The sequence below is a fragment of the Microtus oregoni genome, unplaced genomic scaffold (assembly GCF_018167655.1).
Source record: "Microtus oregoni isolate MIOR12 unplaced genomic scaffold, Mior012 000117F_ref0000505, whole genome shotgun sequence".
NCBI classification, from domain to species: domain Eukaryota; kingdom Metazoa; phylum Chordata; class Mammalia; order Rodentia; family Cricetidae; genus Microtus; species Microtus oregoni.
In genome coordinates, this window is record NW_024544746.1 from 1,695,391 (window position 1) to 1,709,821 (window position 14,431).

Genomic DNA, 14,431 nt, shown 5'->3' on the forward strand with positions numbered 1-14,431 from the left:
GCCAATGAGACAAACCCTGTCCTCCCCAGCTTGCTTTTGGTCATACTGTTCATCACAGCAACAGAAAGCTAAGTAGAACAAGAGGGATTTTTGTCTCAGAAATCCTCAGGGCTGGGCTGGAGAGACGGCTCAGAGGTTAAGAGCACTGGCTGCTCTTCCAGAGGTCCTGAGTTCAATTCCCAGCAACCATATGGTGGCTCACAACCATCTGTAATGGAAATCTGGCGCCCTCTTCTGGCATGTGGGCATACATGCAGAGGCAGAATGTTGTGTACATAATAAATCTTTAAAAAAAAAGAAAAAGAAATCCTCAGGGTTGCCCATTGGTCCCAATCCATACCTTTTCTTTCAGAATACAGTTTTTCCAAATAGAAGAATCCATACTGCTTGAGAATACAGGATGGTTGCCCTTGAACTTTTATCAGAGACGCTATAATTACGGCCGTATGCGGGCCAGGTTATTAGGCAAGGATGTGTTCACACAGGCTCCACCTCTGTGCTGTCCCTGTCCACCATACTTACTGCCACAGAGAGCTCATTTTAAATAGTCTCTTCTTTTCCTTATTATAATGTGCCCAGTATATTGTTCAAAGTATAAAAAAAATCCACAACACACTCCTTTAATCCCAGCACTCGGGAGGCAGAGGCAGGCCGATCTCTGTGAGTTCCAGGCCAGCCAGGTCTACAGAGCGAGTTCCAGGACAGGCTCCAAGGTTTCTACCGAGAAACCCTGTCTCTTGAAAAACAAAATCCACAAACATGTTCCAAGTGGCATTCTCCTGGGAGACCTGTAATGACATTTACGCCTCTTCCTTAGGCCCCAGTGAGAGAGTCCATTGGACTTACATGCAGACTACAGGTAAAGGGTTTCTGTCAGGAGCGTGGGTAACCACACTGGAAAGTAGCCAACGCTGGAACGTTTGCACCTAACAAGGACGATGCTTTCCCATAGCCTTCTAGAGGGAGTCCCCTTCCTCTACTCCGGGGCAGCTTTTTTGAAGATGGCAGTGGCTTGGCACCACCAACACAGCCCAAATAAAGAGCTAAAATTTTGCCAGGCAGTGGTGGTGCATGCCTTGGTCTACAGAGTGAGTTCCAGGCATAGCTAGGGTTACACAGAAAAACTGTCTCAAAGAACCAAAAATAAAAGAGAGAGAGGAGAGAGAGAGAGAGAGAGAGAGAGAGAGAGAGAGAAAGCCACCAAAACTTCAGGGCAGTAGCTGGAGGCTTTTTTTTTTTAAGAGTCAGAGAGTAAATCATTGAGACTTTGTAGGCCTTCCTGTCTCTGCTATAATTTACCGACACTGCTGTTGGGGATGTGAAGACAGCCATGGTCATATAAAAAATGGGCATGGCTGTGTTACAGTAAAACTCAATTAATAAGCCAGGTGTGGTGGTGCACACCTTTAATCCCAGCACTTGGGAGGCAGAGGCAGGAGGATCTCTGTGAGTTCTAGGCCAGCCTGGTCTACAGAGTGAGTTCCAGGACAGCTATAACTGTTACACAGAGAAACCCTGTCTCGAAAAACCAAAATCAAAACAGGAACAACAAAGCAAATATAGGGGCATTATTTACAATCCCCGGTCTAGATAGCAAATAGAGATCTACAAACGGTACGTTACGTACTTACAGAAAGTCAATGATTGGTATTATAAAAATCATGCGCAACGCTATAAATATCGTAAGATACAGAATATGTGGTGTGAGCATGGCTGCAAAGAGCACGGCAAGGCGGCAAAGCAGACAAATCCAACGACGAACTCCGGCTGCAGCGGGGCGGTGAGAGGACGTCTTTGCCCACCTTTCGGTCATTACTAGTATTACTTTCATTTTAGTTTTAGTTTTTGGCTATTCGAGACAGGGTTTCTCTGTGTAATAGCTCTGGCTGTTCCGAAGAAACTCACTCTGTAAAACAGGCTGGTCTCGAACTCACAGAGATCTTTACTTCCAGACTGCTGGGATCAAGGGCCTGTGCCACCACTGCCCATTTTACTTTTATAATAAAATGTTTTGAAAGAAAGAAAGGAAAAGAAGAAGAGGGGGAGGTGGCGGCAGCAGCCAGGCGTGGTGGTGCACACCTTTAATCCCGTTGCTCGAGCCGGGCGGTGGTGGCGCACGCGTTTAATCCCAGCACTCGGGAGGCAGAGGCAGGCGGATCTCTGTAAGTTTGAGACCAGCCTGGTCTACAAGAGCTACTAACCCAGGACACTCTCCAAAACCACAGAGAAACCCTGTCTCGAAAAACCAAAAAAAAAAAAAATCCCGTTGCTGGGCTAATCTTTGAGTTCAAGGCCAGTTTGGTCTATCAAAGAGAGTTCCTGGGTAGCCAGGGCTACACTATCTCAGAAAACAAAACAAAGCAAAACAAAAGAATAAGTCAAAAGGCTTGGTGACCTTGCAGAACTTTAGCTGAAACAAAAAGAAAAAGAAGCAGGGCCAAGGAGATAACTCAGAGGGTCACGTGCTCACTCCGCGAACGAGGGAGCCCTGACACGGAGGATCCCAAGAACCCACTCACATCTGTAACCCATCCCAGCTCGCTGTGCAAACAAGAGAGCCCTGATGCAGGCCCCAAGAACCCACTCACATCTGTAACCCCAGTTTCCCTACAGGAAAATGGAAAGCAGAGACAGGCAAATTCTTGGAAGCCCAAGGGTCATCGGGCCTGCCCTAATCAGCGGTGAACATCACCTACAATCTGCCTTCTTTCTGAGGGTCACTCAGTCTTAGTGTGGAACCTGGCTACAGGAAGGGACAGGCAGCAGGTGGGGAGCCCGAGTGCCCCTGCTCCATGGGGCTGTCTCTTCGATGGTCTGTATACCCGACCTGCTTGGCACAGCTGGCTTACACCCTGCCATGGCTCTTCTGGAATGAAATGTTCCTTCTATGAACCCTATTATTCAAGATCAGGTAGGACTTGGCCTGGCCTTAGACAGCTTCCCACACGGAGAATTATGATGGGCATTTTCATTTGTTTGTTTTTGTTTTTTGAGATAAGGTTTCTCTGTGTAGCCGTGGCTGACCTGGAACTCTCTCTCTCTCTGGCCTCAACCTAAGATATATCTAACTGCCTCTGCCTCCTGAGTGCTGGGATTAAAGGTGATCACCCCTGGTTAGGATGGACATTCAATCCTCTGATGGTTTCTCAAGAATTCCCCCAAGGGTTCACCCAACTGCTCTGAGAAAAGAAGGGGAGTCCCACCTCAGAGGGCAGAGGGGGCTCCAGTGTAATCACCATAGGCAGAGTCTCTGGGGGTATGTGGAGGTCACCTGGGAGAGAAACAAGTAAAGGCGACAGACTTCAGGATCTTGCCACCTGCCCTAGCCCAGGAATCAGATTGTTATCCTTGTTCCTCAGACGCCTGCCCCCACCCCGGCAACCCAGAGTCAATCCAGGATGCTGCATTATCTCCTGAGCGCTGACAGTGTTGAGTGGCTAGGCCCTACCATGCCATGTCCACGGGGACAGCAGTCCCGGTCTTACCATGTCATGTCCACGGGGACAGCTGTCCCGGTCCTACCATGCTATGTCCACGGGGACAGATGTCCCGGCCCTACCATGTCATGTCCACGGGGACAGCTGTCCCGGTCCTACCATGCTATGTCCACGGGGACAGATGTCCTGGTCCTACCATGTCATGTCCACGGGGACAGCTGTCCCGGTCCTACCATGCTATGTCCACGGGGACAGATGTCCTGGTCCTACCATGCTATGTCCACGGGGACAGCTGTCCCGGTCCTACCATGCTATGTCCACGGGGACAGATGTCCTGGTCCTACCATGTCATGTCCACGGGGACAGCTGTCCCGGCCCTACCATGCTATGTCCACGGGGACAGATGTCCCGGCCCTACCATGTCATGTCCACGGGGACAGCTGTCCCGGTCCTTCAGTCAGGCTGAAGCACCCACAACCGACTGGAAGTCCAGCTCCTCTTCCCTTAAAACTGTGGCCAGCCAATGCCTCTGTCCAAAGAAAGCAAATTAGGAAACCGAAATCTCTCTCCTCCTAGAGCAGGAATGCAGCCCAGCGTTAAACAGTTTGCCTAGCGTGCCACGAGGGTCAAGACGAAGTCAGACCAAAGGAAACGCAAAGTCATGCCCAGGCCTCCAACGTTTCTGTTACACGGCTCTGTGAGTGCCTCTCATGGGCGTGTGTGTGTGTGTGTGTGTGTGTGTGTGTGTGTGTGTGAAGTTTCTCATTTCCTCTCCAAGCCCTACCAAGCAAGCCAGCTGGCGTATTTGGAGTGAGGCATCCTACCTGGGGAGGAATGAGTCATGCCACTCTGGCTAGGCCAGCGACTCCTAGCTCCACCTCTGCCCCGCCTGCCAGCCCAGCCTTAAATAAGGGAGCCCATCTCTTGCTGCAGGACATGGGTGTCAGCAGCATGCAGCTCAATTTCAGTGGTTTGAGGGCCCTGGTGACAGGGGCAGGGAAAGGTGAGTGGGAGCGGGTTGGGAAGGGTAAGGGGGCCGCCTCAACGCAGAATAGGGGCCCAAGGTGATCTTGTCGCAGCTCAGCCCTCCAGAATCTCACTGACCCGTTTATGTCACCTGGCTGGAGACCCACCGAGACAGAGTGACAATACCCGTGATGGCTGCAGGATCCTAGATCCAGACTGGGCAGATATGCACCAGACGCAGCCTCCGCCAGACTTTATCAGGAACCAGCTGGCCTCTGGGGTCTTTACTTTCACCTGACCCTGGCCGTGACCAGGCCTAACGGGCCTTCATCCCACCATAATCCCTCTTTCCAGGGATTGGACGGGACACCGTGAAGGCCCTGCACGCCTCGGGAGCCAAAGTGGTGGCCGTGACACGCACCCATGCAGACCTGGTCAGCCTCGCCAAAGAGGTGAGCATACAGCCCTGCCTGGCCTGGGCCTGCTCCCCACCCTCAGGGATACATCAGAAGCTGACAGGGACAATGCCTCAGTCACCAACTATGCCTTCCACAGTGTCCGGGCATAGAGCCCGTGTGTGTGGACCTGGGTGACTGGGAGGCCACGGAGAAGGCGCTGGGCAGTATTGGCCCCGTGGACCTGCTGGTGAACAATGCAGCCGTGGCTCTGATGCAGCCTTTCCTGGAGGTTACCAAGGAGGTCTTTGACAGGTGGGCACTCGGGGAGCATGGGCAGGCTGGGGAGGGTTGTGGAAGTCGGGTGGTGCGGGAAGACATTGTTCCTCTCCTGCCAGGTCCTTCAAGGTGAATGTGCGCTCCGTGTTGCAGGTGTCCCAGGTGAGATGGTAGGAGTTCTGTGACCCGGGGATGAGCATCTGGGGAGGCTGGGGCAGGGCAAGGCAGGGTGAGCTACCCCCAACCTTTTCTTCCAGATTGTAGCCAGGGACATGATTAACCGTGGAGTGCCAGGGTCCATTGTCAACGTCTCCAGCATGGTGGCCTATGTCACCTTCCCTGGCCTGGCCACCTATAGTGAGTGCACCATTCGTTGTGGTAGGAGGAGGAGGAGGAGGTTCTGGGTGGGTCTCTCAGGAGGAGGCTGAATGATTAAGGGGTTCTCAGCACCCACACATTCACAGGTTCCACCAAGGGAGCAATGACCATGCTGACCAAAGCCATGGCCATGGAGCTGGGGCCACACAAGGTGGGCACAGGAGCCTGGGTGTAGTCAGATGATGGGCACCTGGGGCAGGGCTGGGGGTTGAGGGTGAGGATGGGTTGGGGCTCGCAGCCTGCACACCGCTCTGAGCAGCAGGGTCAGTGCTCAGCTGCATAGAGTGAAACAATCTCATCAGGCTTGTGCTGGGGCAAGTCCTGAGAGTGTGGGTAGGGCTAGCTCATTGGCTGTGCCACCAACTGTGGCTTCTGGCCCCAGATCCGGGTAAACTCCGTAAACCCCACTGTGGTGTTGACTGATATGGGCAAGAAAGTCTCTGCAAACCCTGACTTTTCCAAGAAGCTCAAGGAGCGCCACCCGCTGAGGAAGTTCGCAGGTCAGCTGGGGGCGTGGGTGAGGGAACCAGGGCTGGCTCCCAGCAGGCAGGTGAGCAAGCAGAAGCCCTGACTGCTCTGTTCTCCTGCAGAGGTGGAGGATGTCGTCAACAGCATCCTCTTCCTGCTCAGCGACAGCAGCGCCTCGACCAGTGGCTCTGGCATCCTGGTGGACGCTGGGTACCTGGCCTCCTAGACTGCCCAGATGTGGTGCGCCTCAGAGTGGCCTCCCTGGCCCACCCTCCAGCCAAAGCTTCTACTTATCCCATGACCCGGTCCTTGACGCAGCTCCCAGCTCCCCGTCTTATTGTCCACACTCTGGACTTTGGGATCCTTGATATTCTTGTCCACTTTACTGGTCTCCTTTTCCTAAATAAATGGGCCGCTGTGTTCCCAAATCATTGCACAGGACTCTGCTGCAAGGCTGGGTGCCCAATCAGGTCCTGACACAGCCGTTTCGCCTCAAAGCCTACTATCTTCCAAAATCTATTGTGCTCTATGACCAGTGTGCCCAAGGGGTGGCTATTCTGAGAAGAAGGCATCTGTGTTGTTGTGCCCCTTCCCTTGGCACCCTCACCTTTCCATTACTGGGTCTGGTGACTCATGGTGTTCTGACCCCAACCCAGCAATCAGGGGAAGAGAGGGGAAAGCAGGGAAGGGGAGATGTCCTAAACCAAGTCACTCCTAAACCTGTGGACTCTGCAGAAGGAGAGGAGCCGTTGGAAGGGATTGGAATCTTTCCATCTTCACTGGAACCCACTTCCCTGGCCTGGTCCATACACAAGAACATGGTAGCAAGGCTGTCCAAACAGAAGCTCTCACACAGTTAGCTAGCTGGTTTATCACCCTGGCCAGAACAAGCAGGCACTAGAGTCCTGCAACCCAGGGCTCGTTGGAGTAGCTTCAGAGGCCCTGACAAATTCTCTGTGCTCGCCGGGCGGTGGTGGCGCACGCCTTTAATCCCAGCACTCGGAAGGCAGAGGCAGGTGGATCTCTGTGAGTTCGAGGCCAGCCTGGTCTACAGAGCTAGTTCCAGGACAGGCTCCAAAGCCACAGAGAAACCCTGTCTCGAAAAAAACCAAAAAAAAAAAAAAATTCTCTGTGCTCGCTTGCTTTGGCATCTGGTAGGTTGTCGGGCTTGAAGTGGCCAACCGTTTGAACTGACACAGAGTCCAACTCAGAGCAAGGGGCAGAGCAAAGGGGGATGGGATCAAGGAAGACCTAAAAAGCGCAGGACACGGGTTCTGAGAGTACCTCTCTCCAGAACAAGGCCTGAGCAGCTCCCTGGACCACAGAACAGTTAATGAGATTTGTGCATGTCCTGGAATACTGAAGCCACTAATGAGCTCTGGGCAGCTGGGTCTTGGGGTTGGGCAGGCTGGGTGCTGTCTCTCTCTTGGTTCCCAGCAGGTAAAGGGCAGAGTTCACAGAATGGCCTTACAGTGGTGGTGAGCAGGTAAAGATGGGGGAGGGGCTACCTGGCTCTCTGGCCTCCCTCCGGATGTTTTTCTTTTCTTAAAAAAGAATACTATTATTTTATGTGTATGGGTTTGGCCTGCATGAACGTCTGTGCACCATGGGCACGCTCACAGAGGCCAGACGACGGCATGGGTTCCTCTGAAACAGAAGATTGTGAGCGGCCATGCGGGTGCTGGGCATCACACTGGAGGTCTTTGCAAGAGCATCCAGTGATCTTAGCCACTGAGCTCCGCAGGTCAGGCCACACACGCCCCTCTTTGGGCTCACGGCCCTCACCAGATCCCTACTACTGGCCAGAGTAGGTCCTCAGAGCTCTAGTCTTCCTCACCATGACCCTAACAACAGAATATTTTCATAGGGAGACACAGTGCACACCTGGACATTCATTTATCTGTTACTGACTTGGAAAGCAATGCTTGTCTGGCCAGTTTTCATGTGCAAACCAATCCTATCTCTTCCTTTCCCGCCCACTTTTTAAAAAATATTTATTTATTTATTTTTCCCCCAAGACAGGGTTTCTCTGTAGCTTTGGAGCCTGTCCTAGAACTAGCTCTTGTAGACCAGGCTGGCCTCCCAAGTGCGACTCACTCCCAGGCCTGGGGAAAGAGCACATAAAACGTTTTTGGACGTGCCTCTCAGGTTCACGAAAATCCGTGAAACGCTTGGGGAAACTAGTATATCTGTTTCTCATGGAAATTTTCTTGGCAGTGAAAACCATGCTGACCAGAGTTCGCTAAGGCTAAGCGGATTCCAGGCTCTGTAGTTGGATCTGTCAGGGGCAGTTTGAGAAGCTGTGTCCCGTGGTTCACACAGCCCCGCCTCGGTCACGCCCACTGCAGTTCAGCCAATCAGCACGACAGAGGGAGCTATTATTTTAATATCCTCGCCCTTTTCAGGGCGCAGCCCACGCGATTGGCTCTCCTCGCCCCGCCCTCGATTCCGGAACTCCAAGTTCATCTTTCTCCAGCTCGATCTGACTGGGCCACCATGGACCTGGGACTTGCAGGTCGGCGGGCGCTGGTCACCGGCGCGGGCAAAGGTGAGGAGGCGGGAAAGAGGTGCTGGTGGGGTCCGGCTGGTTTGAAAAGGGGGTGCCCGCACTAATCCTCGCTCGCCTCAGGCATCGGGCGCAGCACTGTGCTGGCGTTGCAGGCGGCTGGTGCACATGTTGTGGCCGTGAGCCGGACACGAGCGGACCTTGACAGCCTGGTTAGCGAGGTAGGCACTGTGTCCAGAGGCGAGGAGACGGTCTCCGAGTGAGACGCCGCGCCCCTTGACGCCCTTCACCCACACAGCGTGTTTCGCTGCAGGCCCGTCTTGCTCCCTGCGCCTGGCGCTGGGTGTTGTGGTGGGAGCCCTCTGCACTCTTAGATCCGAGACCTGCGCAAACGGTCGGGAGTCCATCTAGATATCCTGGCTCCCTGAGTTTGGAAGAAAATGCAATGTCCGCCGAGAGAGCAGTCCTAGGTCCAAGAATGCTGGGCGGAGAGGAAATGAAATGCATGCCCGGAGGCGTGGCTGTGTCTCTCAGCTCTAGGTTCCGCCTCCGAATTTGCTGCTGAGGCTGGAACCCCTGACCTTTCCAGGCCCAGCTCTCCCAGAGTAGCTAGCTACCTTTCCCCGGGAAGAAAAGGCCAGCAGCACCACCTTCTTGGGACACAGTTGCTAACGGCTTTGCTTTGCCCCAATACACACAGTGTCCTGGCGTGGAGCCTGTGTGTGTAGACCTGGCAGACTGGGAGGCCACAGAACGGGCCCTAAGCAATGTGGGACCGGTGGACCTGCTGGTGAACAACGCCGGGGTGGCTTTGCTGCAACCCTTCCTGGAGATCACTAAGGAGGCCTGTGACACGTAAGCTAACAGGGTTGTAGGGACCATCCCATGCAGCAGCAGGAGTCCTGCCCCTGACCAGGCTGTCCACTCACTCCTAGGTCCTTCAACGTGAACCTTCGGGCTGTCATCCAGGTGTCTCAGGTGAGCTGCCCTACCTGGCTGGAATGGGAACTCTGAAGTAGAAGGTTAGTTCTGGGTTTTTGTTTTTTGTTGTTGTTTTTTTTTTGTTTTGTTTTGTTTTGTTTTTGGATTTTTCGAAGCAGGGTTTCTCCATAGCTTTTGATTCCTGTCCTGGAACTAGCTCTTGTAGACCAGGCTGGCCTCGAACTCACAGAGATCCACCTGTCTCTGCCTCCCGAGTGCTGGGATTAAAGGCGTGCACCACCACCGCCCGGCATTAGTTCTGTTTTATAACCCTCAAAATTTCAGATTGTGGCCAAGGGCATGATAGCTCAGGGAGTCCCAGGAGCCATCGTGAACGTCTCCAGCCAGGCCTCCCAGCGGGCGCTGACCAACCATAGTGTCTACTGTGAGTAACTCCAGCTGTGTTGGATTCCACACCCCCCACTCCCGGGCCAGCTCTTGGCCTCTACAGCTACCCTCCCACACAGGTTCCACCAAGGGTGCCCTGGACATGCTCACCAAGATGATGGCCCTGGAGCTTGGACCCCACAAGGTGCGCTGGCCCCGGGCAACTCCTCCAGTCGGTCCTTAAGCCCAGGGTACCTTCACACATTGTTTATAACTCGCTGGCCTCTTCGCAGATCCGTGTGAACGCAGTCAATCCCACGGTAGTGATGACACCCATGGGCCGGACCAACTGGAGTGACCCCCACAAGGCCAAAGTTATGCTGGATCGCATCCCACTTGGCAAGTTCGCTGGTAAGCGAGGCTGGAGTCCAGACTGGAACTGTACCAGCAGGCCTAGGGCTTGCCTGGGCCTGGGGATCGGCTGGGGCTGCAGGATGAGGCAACCTTTCCTCCATCTTTGCTCTTGACCTCATCCTGCCTACAGAAGTGGAGGACGTGGTGGACACCATCCTCTTCCTGCTGAGCAACCGAAGTGGCATGACCACGGGTTGCGCTTTGCCGGTGGACGGCGGCTTCCTGGCCACCTGAGCCCCCCTCACCATTACTCCGCTCAGCCCTATGCTCAGAACACTGTGCCCTCCGTCCCACCAATAAACGTCTCTGTCCAGCCTGTGTGCTCAGGTAGGCAGAGATCTTCATGCCGTCTGTGATCCAAAGCAGGTATAGCCTGGTTCCTGCACACTTTCAGGCCTGGCCAGCTCCCTAGCAGGGAGTGGAAGGTAGGACCTTCAAGAGGCTGGATCCTCAAGAGTTTGGTCAGTTTGCCTCAAGATAGCCTGTCCAGAGGTTTCTGGAGTGGAGCTGTGGATTGTTGGTAAGAACCGAACAAACCAAACAAACAGCTCTGTATGGTTCTGACGGGAATGCCAACAGACCTTAATTTCCAGCCAGTGAGTGGTACACCCACCAAAAGAGAGGGGGCAGACATATAGCCAATGAGCTGAACGACTTTTTGTTGTTTTCTAAAACTTGAACATTCCTATGACTTTTTATGTTATTTACAACATAATGAGAGGGTCCTGGTTTATTTAATTTGTAGTGTCTTCCTTCCCGGGCCACTGATAAACCAAGCCCTAGTCCATGAGGTTTGCCACATTCCACGGTGTGGAACTTGAATTACAGCTGTCCACTTGATATCATTTGGGGGGACGTGGAGGCGAAGAGGTCCACAGTAGCACCCATTACATACAATAACATGAGGCCCAAAGGGTGGCAACATGTATTAAGCAATTAGGAAATGAGGAATTTGCTAACTTTGTTCTCAGCACAGCTAATTGTAAGTTTATGTGATTTAATTATTAATAAGAGCTGTTTAACAACTGGCTGGCAAACTTCCTGAAGAAAAAAAAAGGAACAACCAACCCTCTGAGTCAGCATGAATGGATTGCATGCCTCCCTGCGAGGAGAGCACATCCCTGCAGGGCATCCTCCGGTCTCAAGTCTGCTCCAGGGAAATGTCTTCAGCTTCTGGGATAAAGTCCGAGTTCCGGACCACAACTCTTGGGTCTCATGGGCTGCCCTCCCTCCAATTCAGCAACCTGTGAGCATCTCATACCGGTCAGAGACGGGCCCGCTAGACTCACAGAGGCCAGACTCCATCCTTTTCATAGACGGTTTCCCTCAGCTCTGAGAGAGATGCTGAAGCGTATCCCCTAGGGTCCCACCAGGCCCAGGTTTGCACAGAGGACATCTGTACACGGCTAAGTGTGTCCACCCCTGCGTTGACCTGTGTGGTGTCCTTCCCCTCACCGAGGGTGTGTAAACCCCAGAGCTTCCTTTGGAAATGTAGTGCCCCTAGGAATGTTGGACTCCTCTGCCCTCAGGGAAAGGCTAGGGCAGGTACCGCGGTGGAAGGCACAGCAGACGGTGAGACGGAGCAGGTGGTGAATGTTTATTGTATAAAATAAGAAGGCCACCCTTTCCTGGGACATGATGAACAAAACCCACCCCCACCCTCCCCTCCAGGGAAGCCCATCCTGGGGCTCCTCTGGACCCACCCCTGCAGCCCTGAGGGAGACCCTGCTCCCTCCTGGCCTCCCAAAGGAACCAGGGAAGACTGGTGCTATATCCCAGAAAAAGGAGGCACAGGGGACAGGACCCCATTACCCCAGCCTTGTCCCCATGCTCCCCCTCCCCACCCACACCACTTCCCACAGCAGACTTAGGGACACCAGACAGCTCAACCCGAGGGTTACTCAGCCAGGCCGGCCAGACAGGGTTCTAGAAGACAGTGCACTTCTTGCCTGTCTTTTTCACGGGAGGCGGGCAGAGTACTGCCCGGATAGCCTCATCAAACACTGTCTTCAGACCTCTCTGGGTCAGGGCTGAGCACTCCAGGTATTTGACAGAACCTAGAAACATTGGGAGGAGGACAGATAGCAAGAAAGGGGCCAGCAGAGGGGGTAGTGTAGATGGGGGAGCGGCACAGGCAGGGCCACCTCCAAGCAGACCCCCAATCTGTGCCCCCCACACTTACTCACCGATCTCTCGGGCCATGGCCAGGCCTTGTGGGTAGGTGATGGGCGCCAGCTTCTTGTCCCGCAGCCGTTCAATGGTGTCCTTGTCATCACGCAGGTCCAGCTTGGTACCCACCAGAAGGATGGGTGTGTGGGGGCAGTGGTGCCGCACCTCTGGGTACCACTGTGGGAACAGAGGTTCTGACCCTGTCACAGGCTTCAGAGACCCTTATGCCCCTACTCTGCCCCAAGTGGGCCCCAGCTCCTGGGGCTTTTATCCCCTGATGCATGGGGTTCTTCCTGTATCACAAGGCGACTGGGAGTTTCTTGGGTTTGGCAGCAAACAAAGATACCCATCCAGGGAGGCAGGAGACTGCCCACAGCTTTTCAGTTAGCACCCATCGCCAGTTGTGAGCTGTCCACCCTGACACCTTCAGTGTCTCCCTCAGCAGAAAAGATCACCGGCAGAGACCCTTTCTCAGCAGGGGTGTGCCTTCTGCTAGGACCCCTTGGCCCACCCTACCTTGGCACGAACGTTCTCAAAGGAGGCCGGGCTCACCAGGGAGAAGCAGATCAGAAAGACATCCTTCAGAGGGAGGGACAGACAGAACTGACCAAAGGGTGTCCAAGCAGTATGTGTCTCCTCCCCATCCAGGACCCACCCAGCTCAGCCCTCTTGCCACCTACGGTTTGAGGGTAGGAGAGGGGCCGAAGCCTATCGTAGTCTTCCTGGCCAGCGGTGTCCCACAGACCCAGGTTGACCGGCTTCCCATCCACCATCACGTTGGCTGAGTAGTTGTCGAAACTGCAAAAAGGAAAGGCTAGCCTGGGCAGGGATGCTGGGCTACTGGCGCCCAGCCAGCAGGCTCGAGTTCTGAAGCCCACACAACCCAAACTCTGGCCAGCGCCTCAGCCTCACCATGGAAACCCAAAACTACGGTGACCTGAACAAGACCTGGAGCCTAGAGGAGGTCCCGTACATGTGCGACTGGCCTCTAGTGGCCAGCTCCAGCTACCTCCCACCGCGGTGCACTCACACTGTGGGGATATACTCTCCCGGGAAGGCGTTGGTCGTGTAGCTGATCAGCAAGCAAGTCTTCCCCACGGCACTGTGGAAAAAGGTTCAGCCCACGTGGCTCCAGGGCCGAGCCTCCGCCCCTTTCCTCCCCGCAAGGGCAGCCAGCTCCCGCAGGGAAGGAGGTTAGTTTGGGTGACTGGGGTGGGGTGAGTAGGTCGTAGCCAGGCAGGTCTGCAGCCACCTGGGGCTGATAGAAACCGACCAGGGCAGGCTAACCTCCCACGGAGCACAGCAGTGGGCGCGGCTGCAAGGGCTCACAATCCTGCATAAGGCGCGCCGCAACGCACAGGGGCGTCAGAGCTCCCAGCACCTTGGGTGGCTGGCGCGAGGGTGGAGCCACCCAGGAATCAGCGCAGGTGAGGCCCGGCCCCACCCACTGTGAGCACCGGGGTGGAGGCCCGGTAGCATCAGGTGTGCCCGGGCTAAGAGGAAGGTGGACAGCAGGCGCTTGACCCCACCCCATCGGCTCCTGGACGCACGCGGTCAAGCTATGGTGGGGGCGCGGCGGAACCGCCTAGCCAGGACCCCGCGTCTGTCTGCCCCGCCCCGCCTCACCTCACCCCGTAGCCGCCTACCAGCCCCTCCGCCCCTGAGGCTCGGGACAGCGCACTCACCCATCGCCGACCACCACACACTTGATGGCCTGCATGGGCGCGGGGCCGGGCGGCGGCGGGCGCGGCCGCGAGCCGAGCTGCGGAGAAATGCCCGGCGCCGCAGCGGCCGCGGACCCGAACGCCGAGCGAGCGGCCGGAGACAGCCGAGCGCCGCCGAGTGTCGGGTGCGAAGACAGCCGAGTGTGCGCAGGCGGGGCGGGGCAAGGGGCGAGCGGCGGTGGGGGCGGAGCCCTAGCCAGTCCTTGAACCCCGAAGGCTTAGACTGAGGGTCCACACCCAGGAACGAGGATGTGATACAACGCGGCTCAGGTTGGTGATGCCACCGAAATGGATGTGCAGGGTGGCCAAGCCCAATGCTTCCCAGGGACACCAGCCCACCCTGCAGCTGAGAAACCCTCGTGTCTACAGACCCAGTGCAGAGGTGGC

At 55.1% G+C, this 14,431-nt stretch overlaps 3 protein-coding genes across 5 annotated transcripts; 2 read left to right on the top strand and 1 right to left on the bottom strand.

Moving 5' to 3' along the window:
* Nucleotides 1-4,340: 4,340 nt before the first annotated feature.
* LOC121444134 (carbonyl reductase [NADPH] 2) lies at nucleotides 4,341-6,228 on the top strand. 2 transcript variants are annotated; one of them, XM_041645926.1, is made up of 8 exons: nucleotides 4,341-4,440; nucleotides 4,758-4,855; nucleotides 4,959-5,113; nucleotides 5,197-5,239; nucleotides 5,335-5,455; nucleotides 5,542-5,606; nucleotides 5,838-5,955; nucleotides 6,046-6,228. In XM_041645926.1, exons 1-8 carry the CDS (start codon nucleotides 4,374-4,376, stop codon nucleotides 6,147-6,149), a joined length of 771 nt encoding a protein of 256 aa, XP_041501860.1. In that variant the 5' UTR covers nucleotides 4,341-4,373; the 3' UTR covers nucleotides 6,150-6,228. The 2 variants fall into 2 exon arrangements, with proteins under 2 accessions (XP_041501860.1, XP_041501861.1); XM_041645927.1 differs by having other exon boundaries at nucleotides 5,335-5,434.
* A 2,098-nt stretch (nucleotides 6,229-8,326) lies between these two features.
* LOC121444124 (L-xylulose reductase) lies at nucleotides 8,327-10,502 on the top strand. Its single transcript, XM_041645907.1, has 8 exons — nucleotides 8,327-8,471; nucleotides 8,553-8,650; nucleotides 9,130-9,284; nucleotides 9,365-9,407; nucleotides 9,696-9,795; nucleotides 9,878-9,942; nucleotides 10,031-10,148; nucleotides 10,282-10,502. Exons 1-8 carry the CDS (start codon nucleotides 8,420-8,422, stop codon nucleotides 10,383-10,385), a joined length of 735 nt encoding a protein of 244 aa, XP_041501841.1. The 5' UTR covers nucleotides 8,327-8,419; the 3' UTR covers nucleotides 10,386-10,502.
* Nucleotides 10,503-11,898: 1,396 nt separating this feature from the next.
* LOC121444055 (ras-related C3 botulinum toxin substrate 3) lies at nucleotides 11,899-14,165 on the bottom strand. 2 transcript variants are annotated; one of them, XM_041645796.1, is made up of 6 exons: nucleotides 14,006-14,165; nucleotides 13,351-13,422; nucleotides 13,001-13,118; nucleotides 12,837-12,899; nucleotides 12,334-12,497; nucleotides 11,899-12,208 (listed from the first exon to the last, which is right to left on the bottom strand). In XM_041645796.1, the coding sequence occupies exons 1-6, from the start codon at nucleotides 14,038-14,040 to the stop codon at nucleotides 12,148-12,150; spliced, it is 513 nt and encodes a 170-aa protein (XP_041501730.1). In that variant the 5' UTR covers nucleotides 14,041-14,165; the 3' UTR covers nucleotides 11,899-12,147. The 2 variants fall into 2 exon arrangements, with proteins under 2 accessions (XP_041501730.1, XP_041501729.1); XM_041645795.1 differs by having other exon boundaries at nucleotides 11,928-12,208; nucleotides 12,338-12,497; nucleotides 14,006-14,161.
* Nucleotides 14,166-14,431: the final 266 nt, after the last annotated feature.